Below are 16,108 nucleotides of genomic sequence, written 5' to 3' on the forward strand. Positions count from 1 at the left end.
TCAGTTCACTGAAATGGATTATACTAATACTCAAGAAAAGCAAACCACATCTAGTTTCTATCAATATTGCCGCCAGCAGCCTTTTACGAACACACAACTTTTCACAATATAAATACTCATCACATATCCATTCTTATTTCACCATCATCAAATCAAATAATTCATTTACCTCAAAAATGACTTCTCTCCACTGCTCCATTCTGTTGGTATTCGTGTTCGTGTTTGTGTTCGTATTCGTTCCCGTTCCAACGGCTCATGCCCAAATCGGGCTAGTCCTTCCCCTCCGGAAGGACTCCAAAACATCCCAATTCTACACCACATTCCAAATGGGCAGCCACCGCGCCACCATCAACGCCGTCGCCGACCTCGGCGGCGAGCACCTTTGGCTCAGCTGCGACGGCTACACCTCCGCCACCTACGCCCCCATCCCTTGCGACTCCGCCAAATGCGAGGTCGCAGAGGGAATCGGCTGCATCGGGTGCAACGGCCCCGCCCGCCCCGGCTGCAGCAACAACACCTGCGGCGCCGCCTCCGGCAGCCCCTTCATGCCCTACCTCACCTCCAGCGGCTTCTTCGAGGACACTCTCTCGACCAAGGACCGCGTCGAGCTGCCGGAGATCCTCTTCTCCTGCGTAGACGACGACTACCTCGTCGGCTACGCCGCCGGCGCCACCGGCATGGCCGGCCTCGGCCGCACCGGCAATGCCTTCCACAAAATCGTGTCGGGCAGGATGAACCTGCCCGACCGGTTCTCGATATGCCCGCCGGCGTCCGGGATCGGAAAACTGACGATCGGCGGCGGACTTCCGGCGAAGTCCGAAATCTCCGGTTTACTGAAATCGACGCCGTTGATCGTCAACGAATTCCCGGGCGGATCCGTCGCGGGGCGCGATCCGTCGCACGAGTACTTCATCGACGTGAGGTCGATTAAGGTCGCCGGCGAGGCGGTGGAGGTGAAGGAATCGTATTTTGCGATCGGAAAAGATCGCACCGGCGGCACGATGATCAGCAGCGTGCAGAACTACACCGCCATGCACACCTCGATCCTCAAGCCGGTGGCGCGGGCGTTCGACAAGGCGGCGGCGGATATGGGGATGAGGAGCGCGGCGGCGGTGGCGCCGTTCAGGGCGTGCTACAGGGCGGAGACGGTGAAGAGGACGGCGGCGGGGCCGGAGGTGCCGGCGATCGATCTGATTCTGCCCGGGAATGACGTGTACTGGCGGATCTCGGGGGCGAATTCGATGGTGGAGGTTGATCGGAAGACGATGTGCCTGGCGTTGGTGGACGCGGGGTCGCGGCCGGAGACGTCGGTGGTGATCGGAGCTCATCAATTGGAGGAGAATTTCTTGGAGTTCGATGTGGCGGCGTCGCGGCTGAGGTTTTCTTCTTCGCTTTTGGTGAATAACAAGAGCTGCTCCCGCCTTTAAATATGTTTAAATTATTTTGTTGTTTTTTTTTCTTTTGAGGGTTAAATTATGTTGTTTTTGTAATTGGTTTTCTTTATGTTTGTTGTAATTATGCTGTTTACTTCTTCATATGTTTGCTGTCGTGTTTTTAGTTATGGTTTGAGTTTTATGAATGGGAAGTATAAAGCTAAGAGGGGTTCTGTTTTGATGTATTTTTTTAGATTACTAGTGTTTTGAAGTTTGCTACAGTTTATTAGTTTATGTAGGAGAGAAATCCGACGATCGGATAAATTTGATATAAATAAATATATAATTACTATATCTTGGAATAATATTATAATCAATGGAAATTCAATTTGTATAAAGTTCAAATACGAAAACAAAATTGGTTAGTAATCTTTATCTTTATCTTTACTAGAATGTCCATTCGTGCGATGCACGACAAACATCGAAATTAACGATATATTTAAATAAATATAAATAAATATAAAAATATATTTTAAAAATAAAATAAAATAATTCACGTCAATTATACAATAAAATCTTGAATTTAAAAATTATATTAACAACTTTGTATAAAGTGTAATAAAAATTATTCAATAACAAAAATTAGCATTTACACATTATTATTATAGAGTTACATGTCATAATAAATATTTTCATATACAAACATAAATAAAAAGTTATAAAATTTTAATGAAAAGAGAAAAAATAAAATATTTAATGAAAAGAGAGAAAATAAAATATTTTAAAATTTTCATAACTTATTCATTTTAAATTTATTTTTGATGTTTTTATACAATAGTATTGAATTTAAGATGCATATTGAAAAAAAATCATGAATTAAATTTGATAATATTTACAAAAGAATTCAATTATGAAAAACTAAAAGAAAAAAAGAGTGAAAAAATTGATGGAAGAAGAGAGAGAAAAAGAGAGGGAAAAGATGGAGGGAAAAACTCCTCTTTTATATATTATATAGATATATATAAAAAGCAAAGTAAATGTAAATAAATTCAATTAGAAGGGTATAATTGAAATTGGAAAAAATGAATAGTTAAATTAAAGGATAAAAATCAATTCACAAAATCCGTTCCACTTAAATAGAAAACTGCTGGTAACTAATTAAGGAAAACAAACTTCCATATTCTTTGTTGTTGAATATATTAGTTAATATTTTATTTATTTAGTTTTTTTATTTTATAGATATAATTAATTTGTTAAATTTTCAAGTAATTATGTGTTAGATAAAATATGTAATGTACGTCTTAAATGAAAACTCATGAAATGACCTTTAATTTGAAATAAAATATGTGAAAAATAGATTTGAAATAAGTAAGTTATGATGATTTAAAATTGTAATACATAAATTAATTTATATGTATAATCAATAATAGTTTCATTCAAAAAGTAATGATATTGTACTTAATTAGAACCGTATTTCAATTTTTTAAAATTATAAAAACTATATAATATTTATTTTATTTATATCAAAACATCATTAATAGCATATTATGTCATCTATATCTATATATATAAAAGGAGAAGTAAATATAATTAAATTCAATTAGAAGGATATAATTAAAAATTAAGTAAAAAATTGTAATCACAATCTCCTATAAATTAACCGACAATTAGTTTGCTGCAAAACCACTATCTCTAAACAAAATCAATTACTCCAACTCTAAGAATTAATAAATTGCCAAGAACTGTTCTCATCTCTAAGAATTAATAAATTGCGAATAATTAATTAATAATATTGAATGATTGCCTCATAAATTAATAAACCGCCAAGAATTGTTCTACATCTCTAATCAAAATGAAATAAATAACAATATTAAATGATTGCCTAATAAATAATTAAATAATTATAAACATTAAATAATTGAAATCTTCTATTGCACTAATTTTGTTATATTAAATAATTTAAAGTTTAATATATTAAATTATTTATATTTTTAAGTAATGATATTTTTTTTAAATACTAAAATTTGTATTTCAGACTTTTTATATTTTTCTCTTTTCCCAATTCTAATATTTTAATTTTCAATTGTGTATTTTTTGTTTATTTTAATTAAAAAATATCAATAGGAAATTTATTGGCAAAATGAAATTTTTTAAAGACGTGAAATTTGTAAATTTTTAAATTTATAACCTTTTTATTATTTACACAAAATACAATTTTACTATTTTGTGTGATTTCATCATAGATAATATATGCAGTGTACGTCTCAAACATAAGAATATGTTTAATTTCATATATAATATATACAAAATGGATGTAAATTTAAGGTTATGACAATTTGAAATTTTACTATAGTAAATTATTTTTTAGTTATTTTTTTCAGCTCATGTTATATTTTTATATGAATTACTTAGGTTATATTAAAATATTAGATCACTTTGTAAATAATAAATTTGATATAAAATTAAATATTAAAATATTATATCACTTTGCAAATAATAAATTTGGTATAAAATTTTAATTTTATTAGTTTATATTAATATTATAAAATATATAGATGCACAACTTACGTGATCATGATGAAATTGGGCACTTAAATATATTAAGATCTAACTTCAGCGAAAATACGAAACATGAAGATAAAGCTGCAGATCTGAGGCTAAAGGGGAATCAGAATAAAAGTGGGAAGCGAAAGATTTATATTCTGAGTCTCTGACTACAAAAATGTTGATTTTAAACACGTGGCAACCAACGATTTGCACTTATCAAATATTATTATTTGGGCATCGAAACGAGACTAAATGGGCCTTAATATTGTATCTCAATAATAGACTATAAATAGACCCCCTAAGATTAGATGTAAACAAGTCCTTCCATAAGAGGAAATCAAATAAACAAATGCTATCTTCTTTTCTACGTTTTTTGCACACTCAATTTCTTTGTTCTTAGCTCTTAGCTCGATTTTCTTCATTTTTTCATAAATTTACGGTTGAATCTAATACCCAATTCAACATTGCGCGAGTCTAAAATTATATTCGCCGCGCATAGCGCGGGAGGTACACTAGTATATATAAAAAGCAAAGTAAATGTAAATAATTTCAATTGCAAGGATATAATTGGAATTTATGGGAAAAAATTGCTTAACCATGTAATTAAAAACAGCCGAAAATGTTGGGATAAAAAACTGCCGAAATTGTTAATTCAAAAAAGAAAACAAAAATTGCCATCATTTTTGAGAGAAAAACTGCCAACTTTAATGTTAGTGAGTATTGTTGTAAATTTAATGATAAAACATATTTTTCTCATTTTCTTTTAATTATGATTTGGATACTTCATATATATATATATATAATATGTAAAAATAACATTAAAATGAGAAAGTTGTGATGATTTAAAATTTTAACATATTAAAAAAATTATATTTTAAGAAGTGATATTTTCCTTAAAATGAGGAATCATATTTGAACTTTTTAAATTTTCTATTTTCTTAATTATGATATTTTAAATTTTCAAATTATATATTTATATTTATTTTATATTAAACAAAATTATTAATATTATTTTGAGATCTTTATAAAATAATATCATATTATATATTACAATTTATTTTAAGAAACACTAGCTCAGTAATCTTATAAATTTTAAGATGTTAGACACATAAATTTGTGTTTTAATCTATATATGTTTTAGTTTTGTTGTTGTTATTAATTTAAATCTATAAATATAAAAATTTTAATTTTAGTATTATTATGTTAAATTAATAATTATAAAAGTGTTTCATATATATTATATGATGTATCGTGATAATCTATGTGCATTTTTTATAAAAGCAAATGATCATCTTTCACAAATGATATTTTTTATAAATAAAAATGGGACTGTGCACAAAAATAAATGATAGCACATTACATTTTAATTATGCAAATGACAATTTTAATAACAAATAGCACATTGCATTTTAATTATGCAAATGACAATTTTAATAACAAATAGCACATTGCATTTTAATTATGCAAATGACAATTTTAATAACAAAAAAAAAATATTTTGTTCGATTAATCGGAGTGGAAAGGAAATAAATGGGGGGAGGAATTGGGCAGGCCGTGCACAGTGCAAGCACACATTTGACCCTACCGCTTAATTCTTTGTGATTGAAAAATTTGCCAATATTAAATATAAATCTTCAAAAAAGTATATATACAATGCATGTATATTTTTAAAAAAAATCACATTTCATTATTACTTAATAAAAATAATATATTTACAAATTTTATATTTATTAATATAATAGTAAATTTACAATATATATAATATTTTTCGTGCATTGCACGGGAGGCGTACAAGTAAAACTATAAAAGAATGATATTTTGGACATGTTATAATTGCATCATTCAAATGTGTATCCTAAATTAAAGTTGTTAGTGCTAGCTTAAGCTGGCACACAAGAAGGGATGCAGCGCTAGAGTGCCGCTTAGTATATATAAAAAGAGAAATAAATGTCAATAAAATCAATTTAAAGGATAATTTTTTAATTGTAAAAAATCTTAATAATTAATATTTAATTAGTGGTTAATTTATTTGTTTCAATCGGTTCCACTTACTTCTCAATCTATTTTTTGTTCTCATTCAATATATAAAATATATTTCCGTCTAAAAAAATACATAACACATATTTTCTTTTCTATTTATTTTATAACTTTATTATGAATATAATAATATACAAAATGCATCTTAAATTAAAGATCATAAAGATATCTTCAATTTGGTATATAATATATCAAAAATTAATCAAAATTAATCAAAAATAAAGAAGTTGTTATCATTTAAAGTTCAACCATATTCAAAAAATAAATATTTTTTAACTTTCCTTCAAATGTGTATCGCGTTTAAATATCTTTCAAACTATTTTTAAATTTATATTTCTTCTTTCTTTTTATGAATTTGATTTATTTTCTTATCCTATTTTTTATATTTTAAAAATTACATTCACCGCGCATAGCGCGGGAGGTACACTAGTATACATAAATCAAAAAGGGAGTCATGTGATATTCAATTTGTATAAAGTAAAGGCCCGACCAAGAAAAGAGAGTCATGTGACTCGGGATAGGAGGACCACCCACTAAATAAAAAACAACAGAAATGGATGGATACAGACTAATTACCCACAAATAGATAAAAGTGGGTAATTCTACAGAAAATCCACTCAGGAGACAAAGTTGAGTGGAAAGAAAAGCAGTTGAGCCTTACCAGCAATTATCACAAAAGATAAAGGGAAGGTTTAACTCCATGTGAAGGTACTAGCTGGCGTCGACAATCATGGCCGACAAAAGAAGGTGGTAGTCACAATTCTCCTCGTAGGGGATTTTATGAAATAAATTAAGTATTTTATAATTCATCTATAAACGCTTAGTTCTGTCCAACTTTCCAAAATTTGAAAGATTTTCATTCATTTTCCGACAAAATATTATACGTCGAACCTTAGAATTTCCATAAGAAATCATCTCTTAACAATCTCTTGCGAGTGCGTGGTTGGATTTATCCGTAAAACGAGGGTGATTAATTATGGGTAATTCGAAAGATACTGCTAAAGGATGAGAGTTGCAACCATCTCTTGCGAGTGCGTGGTTGGACAGAGTCTGAGAGTAGCAGACGATTCGTAAAACGCAACAGGTCTGACTCCGAAAGCAGTTTTCGACTAAAGATATAATGTTGGTTTATGTTATGATTAGTTTTATTATGATACAGAAGCATGTTGGGCTTGATAATTTGATTTGTTTTTTACTTTATAATTTTAAGAAGCTTATTTGGATTATTTAGTCTGAAGAAAAAATATTTGGGGGTAGTTGTGTTATTTTGCTTAAAAAAGGGATAGATTTCTAATTAAAAAAAGATGGGCGTGTCAAAAATGAACAAACCTCTAAACTCATGTATTTTATTGGACTTTCCTAAATTAGTGTTAAAAAAAAATTATTTTCATAGTTGGTATATTTTCACGCAAATTTCTCTTAGTTAGAGCACTCCCAGCAGATCACTTAAATGCATTCATAACTCTAAATTTAGGCTAAAACAATTTAAAATGAGATAAAAAATGCATCCAGCAGATCCCCTAAATTGGATGGGGCCCACAAAAAATTTTACACCACCCTAAATTTAATCTTAAATTTAAACTCATCTTAAATTTATTTTAAACTTATAATTAGTAGGACCCACACATAATTATTATTTTTATGTAGAAAATAGGAGATTTGGTGTATGCATTTATAAAATCGAGATCCTAAAATTAAATAGGAAAACTTTAGGAAAAAATATAGGAGCATAATTTTAAGATTTTTGAAAGAGTGCTCCTATATCACCTTACGTAAGAGTATTGAGTTGGTTCAAAAATTAGGTTTACTTTGACATTGACAAAGGCATTCAATATATATATATATATATATATATATATATATATATATATATATTTTGGAATTCGAAGATTTAAGTTCTTGAAATATTGGTCAAAATCGTACACATTTTCGGAATCCGCATATGGTCACAAAACCGTCATGTAACTGTCACACGTGTGCATATCTAATCAATACTACTACATGTTGATATTGTCAAATAACTGTAATATTTTACTATTATTATTTAACATTCTGTATTTTCATTTTGAGTTTTTAAGTGTAGTATTTTCTTTTTCATTTTAAGTTTTTAACTACACACAATCAATATACGTACTTGTCTTAATATATAACTACACATACAAGAAAATGCTCCAATAATGACATAATTTTGGTAGAATTGTTATCGTAAAAAGCCGTCACTAAATAAAATTGTGACATATCTTGTAATAAGTAGCTATTATAGCATGTTACAAAGTATATATTGATATACTTCACTCAATTCCATTTCAAGTGACACAAAATTATATATAGAATTATCCTATGGACCATTTAAAGTGGGACGGAGGAAGTACTAATTTGAAACAGTTAACTTTTATGGCTCTCGGTGAACACTAAATATCTAGTAAACTAAACTTGAATTCATATAATTAGTAAAATAGACTCAGCTATATCAAAATTAATTTTTTAAAACAACTTTATTAAAATCTTAAATTATCGGGTTCGATCCGATCAAATTAATTAACTCAGTGAATATATCCATCAGACGAGTAACTAATAGTTATTGATTTTATTTCCTAAAAAACGAATTTAATTTGTCTAGAAATGTTTTACGTTGGGCAATGTGTATCCACTAGCCAATAATATGACACCAACTTTGACCATCCAAATTTACCATAATACCACTATTTGACTATTAAGCAAATACAACTGTCTGGACTATACTCATCCAAACAAACCGCATCTCTATTACAATCAATGCAGCTTTTAATCAACACACCAACTTTGAATATACAAAAATTGCTACAATGCCATTCTTTAATCCCTATAAATACTCACATATGCAATATCATTATACCATCACCAACTACAATGGCTTCTTCTTTCTGCTACACCATTCTGTTGATCCTCGTCCTCGTCTCGACGAGCCATGCCCAGACCGGCCTAGTCCTCCCCCTCCGGAGGGACGCCGCGACGTCCCAATTCTACACGACGTTCCAAATGGGCAGCAACCGCGCCACCATCAACGCCGTCGTCCACCTCAGCGGCCAGCACCTCTGGTTCGACTGCGACAACTACACCTCCGCCACCTACGCCCCCATCCCCTGCGACTCGGCCAAATGCGAGGCCGCGGACGGAATGGGTTGCAACGGCTGCAACGGCCCCGCCCGCCCCGGCTGCACCAACAACACCTGCGGCACCGCCTCCTCCAACCCCTTCATCTTCTACATCACATCCAACGGCTTATACGAGGACACGTTCTCCTCCAAGGACCGCGTCGAGCTGCCGGAGTTCATCTTCTCCTGCGTGAACAGCGACTACCTCGCCGGCCTCGCCTCCGCCGCCGCCGGCATGGTCGGCCTCGGCCGCCGCTTCGACACCGCCTTCCACAAAGTCGTGGCGGACAAGTTGAACCTGCCCAACCGGTTCTCGATCTGCCCGCCGTCGGCGGGGATCGGGAAGCTGACGATCGGCGGCGGATTGCCGGCGAAGTCCGATATCTCCGGAATGCTGAAATCCACGCCGCTGATCGTGAACAAACCGGTGAGCAATCAGCCGTTTTTCGCGCAGAACGATCTGTCGGAGGAGTACTTCATCGACGTGAGGTCGATTAGGGTCGCCGGCGAGGCGGTGGAGGTGAAGGAATCGTATTTTGCGATCGGAAAAGATCGCACCGGCGGCACGAAGATCAGCAGCGTGCAGAACTACACGGCCATGCACACTTCGATCCTCAAGCCGCTGGCGCGGGCGTTCGACAAGGCGGCGGCGGATTTGGGGATGAGGAGCGCGGCGGCGGTGGCGCCGTTCAGGGCGTGCTACAGGGCGGAGACGGTGAAGAGGACGGCGGCGGGGCCGGAAGTTCCGGCGATCGATCTGGTTCTGCCCGGGAATGATGTTTATTGGCGGATTTCGGGGGCGAATTCGATGGTGGAGGTTGATCGGAAGACGATGTGCCTGGCGTTGGTGGACGCGGGGTCGCGGCCGACGACGTCGGTGGTGATCGGAGCTCATCAATTGGAGGAGAATTTCTTGGAGTTTGATGTGGCGGCGTCGCAGCTGAGGTTTAGTTCTTCGCTTTTGGTGAATAACAAGAGCTGCTCCCGCCTTTAAATATGTTTAAATATGTTGTTTTTATAGTACTTGGTTTAATTTATGTTTGTTGTAATGTGTTATTATTATAGACTATAGTGTGGTTGGGGTCAAATTAAGTATAGTATTTTGTATAAATTTGATGTCGTTTTTCTTGATTTAATTTGGACTTTTATTTTGATTACGAAACGAGGGTTTGTTAAGTTGCATGTGAGAAATATCAATTTTATATATATAAGTACGTAGAAAATATCTATTTTATGTGAAGGGACAAGACTATATTTACGTTAAAATTAATATTCTGATACTGATTGTCGAAGCAGATAGATTAGCCATTTAGATAGTGCATTTGCCATGTGGCTTTTTTGTCCCTCTCATTTATGTATATTTCTAGAAAATTTAATAATTTCTACGTATACTTTATCAAAATTGGATAATTTTATCTATTACATTAAATTATGGAGTATTCATTATAAGTAATTAAGGAGATAAATTAATATTTACTTTAAAAAATTAAATTTTGAAATACTTATAAATTTTCACGAGTATAACATTAATTAATAAAATATGCAATGAAACACAATCTCATCGGTAAGACACTTGCCCTTTAATCGGAGGTTGAGGTTCCAATCTGATACTCCCTCCGTTTTTTTATTAGTGTCCCATTTAGTTCATTTTTTTGTTTCTCAATAAGTGTCCTATTTCAAAATTTGAGAGTATATTTATGACATTTTTCCTATTTTATCCTTATTTAATACTTGTATGAATGTAATAATTAGTTGTATATATGCATTTATTATGACAATTAGTAAGGTTACAAATGTAAAATATCTTATTTTATTGGTATGTGTATTTTGACGGCTGGAGACACTTAATAAAAAACGGAGGGAGTAAATGAAAATTAATTTCATATTCAACCACAACAATACAACACTAATGAAGAGCGAAGACAATAGAAAAGCATTAGTTAATGAATCAATATCAAATCCTAGAGCAGCTCGTGTTCGACAACAATAGAGACTCACTGAAGCGAAGCTGCGACGAAACCAGATCAAACTCAAGCAAATTCTCCTCCAACTGATGCGCTCCGATCACCACCGCCGTCCTCGGACTCGAACCGCCGTCCACGAATCCCAGGCACGTCGTTTTCCGATCGATCTCCACCATCAGATTCGCCCCCCTCATCCTCCACGTCGCGTCCTTCCCCGCCAAAACCAGCTCAATCTCCGGCACCGCCGGCCCCGCCGCCGTCCTCGCGATCGAGCTCGAGCTGAAGCACGCTCTGAACGGCGCCACCGCCGCCGCGCTCCTGATCCCCAAATCCGACGCCGCCTTCGCGAACGCCCTCGCCAGCGGCTTGTAGATGGAGTTGTGCACCGCCGTGAAGTTCTGCATCGTGCTGATTTTGGTGCCGCCGACTCCGTTTTTGTCGATGGAGAAGTAGGAGTCCTTCAAATTGAGGCGAGCTCCGGCGACGGCGATGCCTCTCACGTCGATGAAATACTCGTCCGACGCATCGCCCTCCGTGTAGATCGGGTAAGTGCTGACCGGATTGATGAGCAGCGGCGTCGTTTTAACAGATCTAGGTTTAATTCCGATTTCTAATTTTCCCGCGCCGGAAGAGGGGAGGCAGAGGGAGAAAGCGTCGGGTAAGTTAAGCTTCGCTGAGGCTTGTCTATGGAGAGAGATCTGAGTCCTGCCGAGGCCTAGCATGCCGGTGGCGCCGGCGGCGAGGCCGGTCAGGTAATCCTTATCCATGCAGGAGAAGGAATATTCCGGCAGCGGCGCGCCGGATTTGGCGTAGAAGGTGTCCTCGGCGTAGCCCTGTGAGACGAGAACGTCTAGGAAGGGGTTGTAAGGGGAGGCGCCGCAGGTGTCGTTGGTGCAGCCGGGGCGCGGCGGGAGGTTGCAGCCGACGCAGCCGATGCCCTTGGCGGCGTCGCATTTCGCGGAGCCGCAGGGGATGGGGGCGTAGGTTGTGGAGGCGTAGTCGTTGCAGGAGAACCAGAGGAAGGGGCCGCCGAGGTCGACGGCGGCGCTGATGGCGGCGCGGTTGCTGCCCATTTTGAATGTGGCGATGTGTTGTAAGGTTTTGGGGTCTTTGCGGATGGGGAGGATTAGGCCGTTTTGGGCGGCGACGGCGGAGATGATGAGTGCGAGGAAGAGAGTGGAGGAAAGGAAGGAAGCCATGGTTGGAACTTGGATGAAATGAGTAATGGATTATTAGTTATATATATATAGAGGTTGAATAATGTGATATAGAAGTAGTGTGGAAGAAGATGCAGGAATTATTAAAATTTAAATGTGGTGTTCAAAGATGGCTGCTTTTAATAAATATGAGTACTACTTGCATGGAGTTTATTAATTAAGATATGATTAATCCATTATTCTTGAGGGGTCGCTTGAGTTTTGTAGAGCAAGTAAACAAGTTTTATAGTATTTTTTTGAGGCAGCACCCTAGTCTAGCCAAAACCTTTTAGTCATAGGAAATTCTAGCCATACAAATAAAAATATGGAAATAATAACATTTCTGACTAAAATACCCTTTAGTGTGTAACAATATAAAATATACTATTACACACTTTTTAGAAACGAAAAAAGTGTGTAATAGTGTATTTTACACTGTTACACACTTTTTCGCAACCACACACTTTTACATTATTACACACTTTTGTGAAAAAGTGTGTAACAGTGTAAGATACACTGTTACACACTTTTCGCAGTTACACACTTTATGTTATTACACACTTTTGCGAAAGAGTGTGTAACAGTATTAAGGGTATAATACATTTACGTTAGAAAATGCTAGTTTTTCCATATTTTTATTTGGGTGAACATTTTTTCCTTTTCTTATACAAGAACGGCTAATTGAGCCCATTAACTCTATTTTTTTTATATAAAAAAACAAATTTTACGAAAAAAAGTCGTGAGCATATTTATTCAGGCGGAGGAACATGTCGTCTTCGAGTTTAGACATGTGTGACGAGAGGCGAATAAGGCAGCGCATGCTCTTGCTAGTTTTGCATGTAATTTCTCGATGTTTTGATTTGAAATTCGAATTTTTCTTCTTGGCTTTAGACATTGTTCATTTTGATCTTTAGTAATATATCAGCTTCTTTGGAGGTTAAAAAAAGGTTATGTGGAAAAAGTTGAATGGAACAGATTTTACTTTGAATTACGTGTCAAATTAATTATGTAGATGTAGATTGATCCATTAAAATTTTGTTCATTTTACAAACTTGATGCTAGCTGCTTGATATAGTGATATATATATATTTGGGTAACAATTCATTTTAGCTAATTGAGTATTCTCGAATTATTTCTTTTCTATGAAATCCAATCCCTTAAATCATAGTAGTATTTTAAAAATCGAATTTGACGTACTCAAACCTGTAATGGACTGCAACTGGAATTGAATTATTTTCTTCATGTTTGAGTTGTCATGTGGATTTTAATTAGTTGTATTATTCGTCCTATCCTATCATATGCCGTATAAATCTATATCTATATAATATATAAAAGAGGAGTTTTTTCTTCCATTCTTTTCCTCTATTTTTTCTCTCTCTTCTTCCACCAAAATTTTCAATATTTTCTCTTCTTTTTTATAATTTTAATTATTTTCTAAACATCACAAAATTTTATTTATGAAAAAAATATTCAATATGCATCTTAAATTTGATTTTGTGACAAGTTTTTTAATATGGTAAAAAAAATCATCAAAAATGAATTTAAACGAATAAGTTATTAAAATTTTAAGATATTTTATTTTCTCTCTCTTTGCTAAAATTTTATATATATATTTTTTATTTATGTTAGTCCATGAGAATATTTATTCATTTAATATGTCGTGTAATACTCTATAATAATAATAATGTGTAATGTTAATTTTCATTATCAAAAAATTTAAAATTATTTAATAACTATGATTATCATTGCACATTATACAAAGTTAAAATTTGTAATTGATGAGGTTTATCTTTAATTTATTTTTAAAATATATTTTGTATTTAATTATAATTTATCTAATATTTATATATTTTTATTTAAAAATATGTGATTGATTTCGATGTTCGTCGTGCATCGCACGAATGATCATACTAGTTTTTATTAATCGTCAATATTTAGAAATTCTCCGTTCTAATTTTCTAACACATTGCACCCAACAACCCAAGCAAGGAAGAGGGAAAAAAGATCATCCGAATTTACCTTTTCTTATTTATTTCCTATAAGAAAGGGAAACAAAGTTAATTATTCTTCTTTCTTGAATTAAAAAGATGCATCAAACTTGAAAAATTGAAGCTATACATGAACAAAGGTTCACACATAACTTCGTTTTTTTTTTTATCAGTAAAATTAAATTTTTATTGAGATAAAAAGCAAGGCACAAGAGATGCCAATCAAAACAAGAATGAAAGATTGAAACCCTTTGAGCACCACATGGTGAAAGGGATTCTGAACTCCAAAACTTTATAAACCTCATTCCAACTCCAAAGTCTACCCTTGATCTGTAAAACAAGTCTCTCAATATCCCAAATTTTTCCTTGAAAACGACTCTCGTTTCTTTTTTCCCAAAGCGTCCAAACCGTTCCCACCCATAACGCATTTAGCAATCTTCTTCCTTTCTTCTTTTTGGCAGCAGAGATGAAGGAAGTGTAGTGATGAAGAGTACCTCTAGGATTTGCCGTTTTGATGTGTAACCATTGGAAGATTTGGTCCCACACCGCTGCAGTTTTCGGGCAATGAAGAAACAGATGTTCCGTCGACTCCTCTCCAGCGACGCAGGCGTTGCATCCTCTCTCTTCCCAGCTAATTTGAATTTGTCGTTTTCTCAAGTTGTCACAGGTAGCCAAACGATTTCTAAGACATCTCCACGCCGTCACCTTGGCTTTGTGTGATGTTGGAGCCTTCCAAACCATAGCCATCTCAGCCGGTTGAGTTTGTTGCGCCTCTCTGGAAGCCGCCACCAAATCATAAGCCGACTTTGTTGAGAATTTACCGTCCGTAGTTGCCCTCCAAATCCATCCATCAGTTAAACCTGCAGAAGGGACAAAAGCAGCAACAAGTCTCAAAAGTTCCCCCACCTGACCAGTCTCCCTTTCCCTCAAATCCCTCCTCCAATTCACCGACCACACCCACTCTTCTCCTTCCCAAAACCCACTCTCTCCGACGAGGCCTTTCTTATTCGAACACAAGTTATACAATCTCGGGAAAGAGAACTTAAGAGGTTTGCTAATAGCCCACACGTCCTCCCAGAACATTGTATTCATCCCATCCCCGAGACGGTGTTGAAGGTGATCAATGAACCATCTATCATCTCTTCCTCCCCCTTTCTCTACAATTTTCGCCCACCACCCCAACTGCCCACTTCATCCCACCACCGAGCAATCCCCCTCTTCGCCCCAGAGAAGTTCCCCAAAAAAAATAGATTTGATCACTCTCGCCCACAAAGCTCCCCCATCCACCAAAAATCTCCAAAGCCATTTAATTAACAGAACATGATTAAACCATTCCACATCCCGAAATCCAAGACCTCCTGTTTTCTTATTGGAACACAAGGAGCTCCATTTAAACCAGGTGATTTTTCCCGACTGAGAGCCTCCACCCCACAGAAATCTGGAGAACAAGGAATTGAGATTCTTGAGCACAGTCTTGGGAATGAAAGCGTAGGCCAGTTGATATACCGGAATCGATTGAAGCACCGCTTTAACAAGAGTGATCCTCCCCGCCAAAGAGAGAGGTCTTTTTCTCCAGCTTGCAATTTTGTTTGAGACATTATCCACCAAGAACTTCCACTCGCTAACACCATTGCTTCGGCCGCCAATTTTGGTTCCCAAGTAAAGACACGGGAAGGAAGCAATCTTGCAATGGAGAAACGGAGCCCATATCCTCTCGACAGACACATTCACTCCCACCGTCATCAGGCTGCTCTTGGCGAAGTTGACAGCAAGACCAGAGATAAAATGAAAGAGAAGCAACAGACTTTTCAGAGATTCCACATTTCGGTCATCAGCCTCTAAAATAAAGATGGTGTCATCCGCGTACTG

At 35.6% G+C, this 16,108-nt stretch overlaps 3 protein-coding genes across 3 annotated transcripts; 2 read left to right on the forward strand and 1 right to left on the reverse strand.

The window, feature by feature from the left end:
- Positions 1-49: 49 nt before the first annotated feature.
- LOC130991544 (probable aspartic proteinase GIP2) lies at positions 50-1,612 on the forward strand. The gene has a single exon (XM_057915821.1). It carries the CDS (start codon positions 177-179, stop codon positions 1,425-1,427), a length of 1,251 nt encoding a protein of 416 aa, XP_057771804.1. The 5' UTR covers positions 50-176; the 3' UTR covers positions 1,428-1,612.
- A 7,098-nt stretch (positions 1,613-8,710) lies between these two features.
- On the forward strand, positions 8,711-10,253 carry LOC130991545 (probable aspartic proteinase GIP2). The gene has a single exon (XM_057915822.1). The coding sequence runs from the start codon at positions 8,733-8,735 to the stop codon at positions 10,083-10,085; it is 1,353 nt and encodes a 450-aa protein (XP_057771805.1). The 5' UTR covers positions 8,711-8,732; the 3' UTR covers positions 10,086-10,253.
- A 702-nt stretch (positions 10,254-10,955) lies between these two features.
- LOC130991546 (probable aspartic proteinase GIP2) lies at positions 10,956-12,447 on the reverse strand. The gene has a single exon (XM_057915823.1). It carries the CDS (start codon positions 12,252-12,254, stop codon positions 11,046-11,048), a length of 1,209 nt encoding a protein of 402 aa, XP_057771806.1. The 5' UTR covers positions 12,255-12,447; the 3' UTR covers positions 10,956-11,045.
- Between the last annotated feature and the right edge of the window lie 3,661 nt (positions 12,448-16,108).

Source organism: Salvia miltiorrhiza, chromosome 7 (assembly GCF_028751815.1).
Source record: "Salvia miltiorrhiza cultivar Shanhuang (shh) chromosome 7, IMPLAD_Smil_shh, whole genome shotgun sequence".
NCBI lineage: Eukaryota > Viridiplantae > Streptophyta > Magnoliopsida > Lamiales > Lamiaceae > Salvia > Salvia miltiorrhiza.

Bases quoted from the DNA above. Each gene is read 5' to 3' on its own strand.
- LOC130991546 (XM_057915823.1), bottom strand. From the start codon at position 12,254: ATGGCTTCCTTCCTTTCCTCCACTCTCTTCCTCGCACTCATCATCTCC.
- LOC130991545 (XM_057915822.1), top strand. From the start codon at position 8,733: ATGCAGCTTTTAATCAACACACCAACTTTGAATATACAAAAATTGCTA.
- LOC130991544 (XM_057915821.1), top strand. From the start codon at position 177: ATGACTTCTCTCCACTGCTCCATTCTGTTGGTATTCGTGTTCGTGTTT.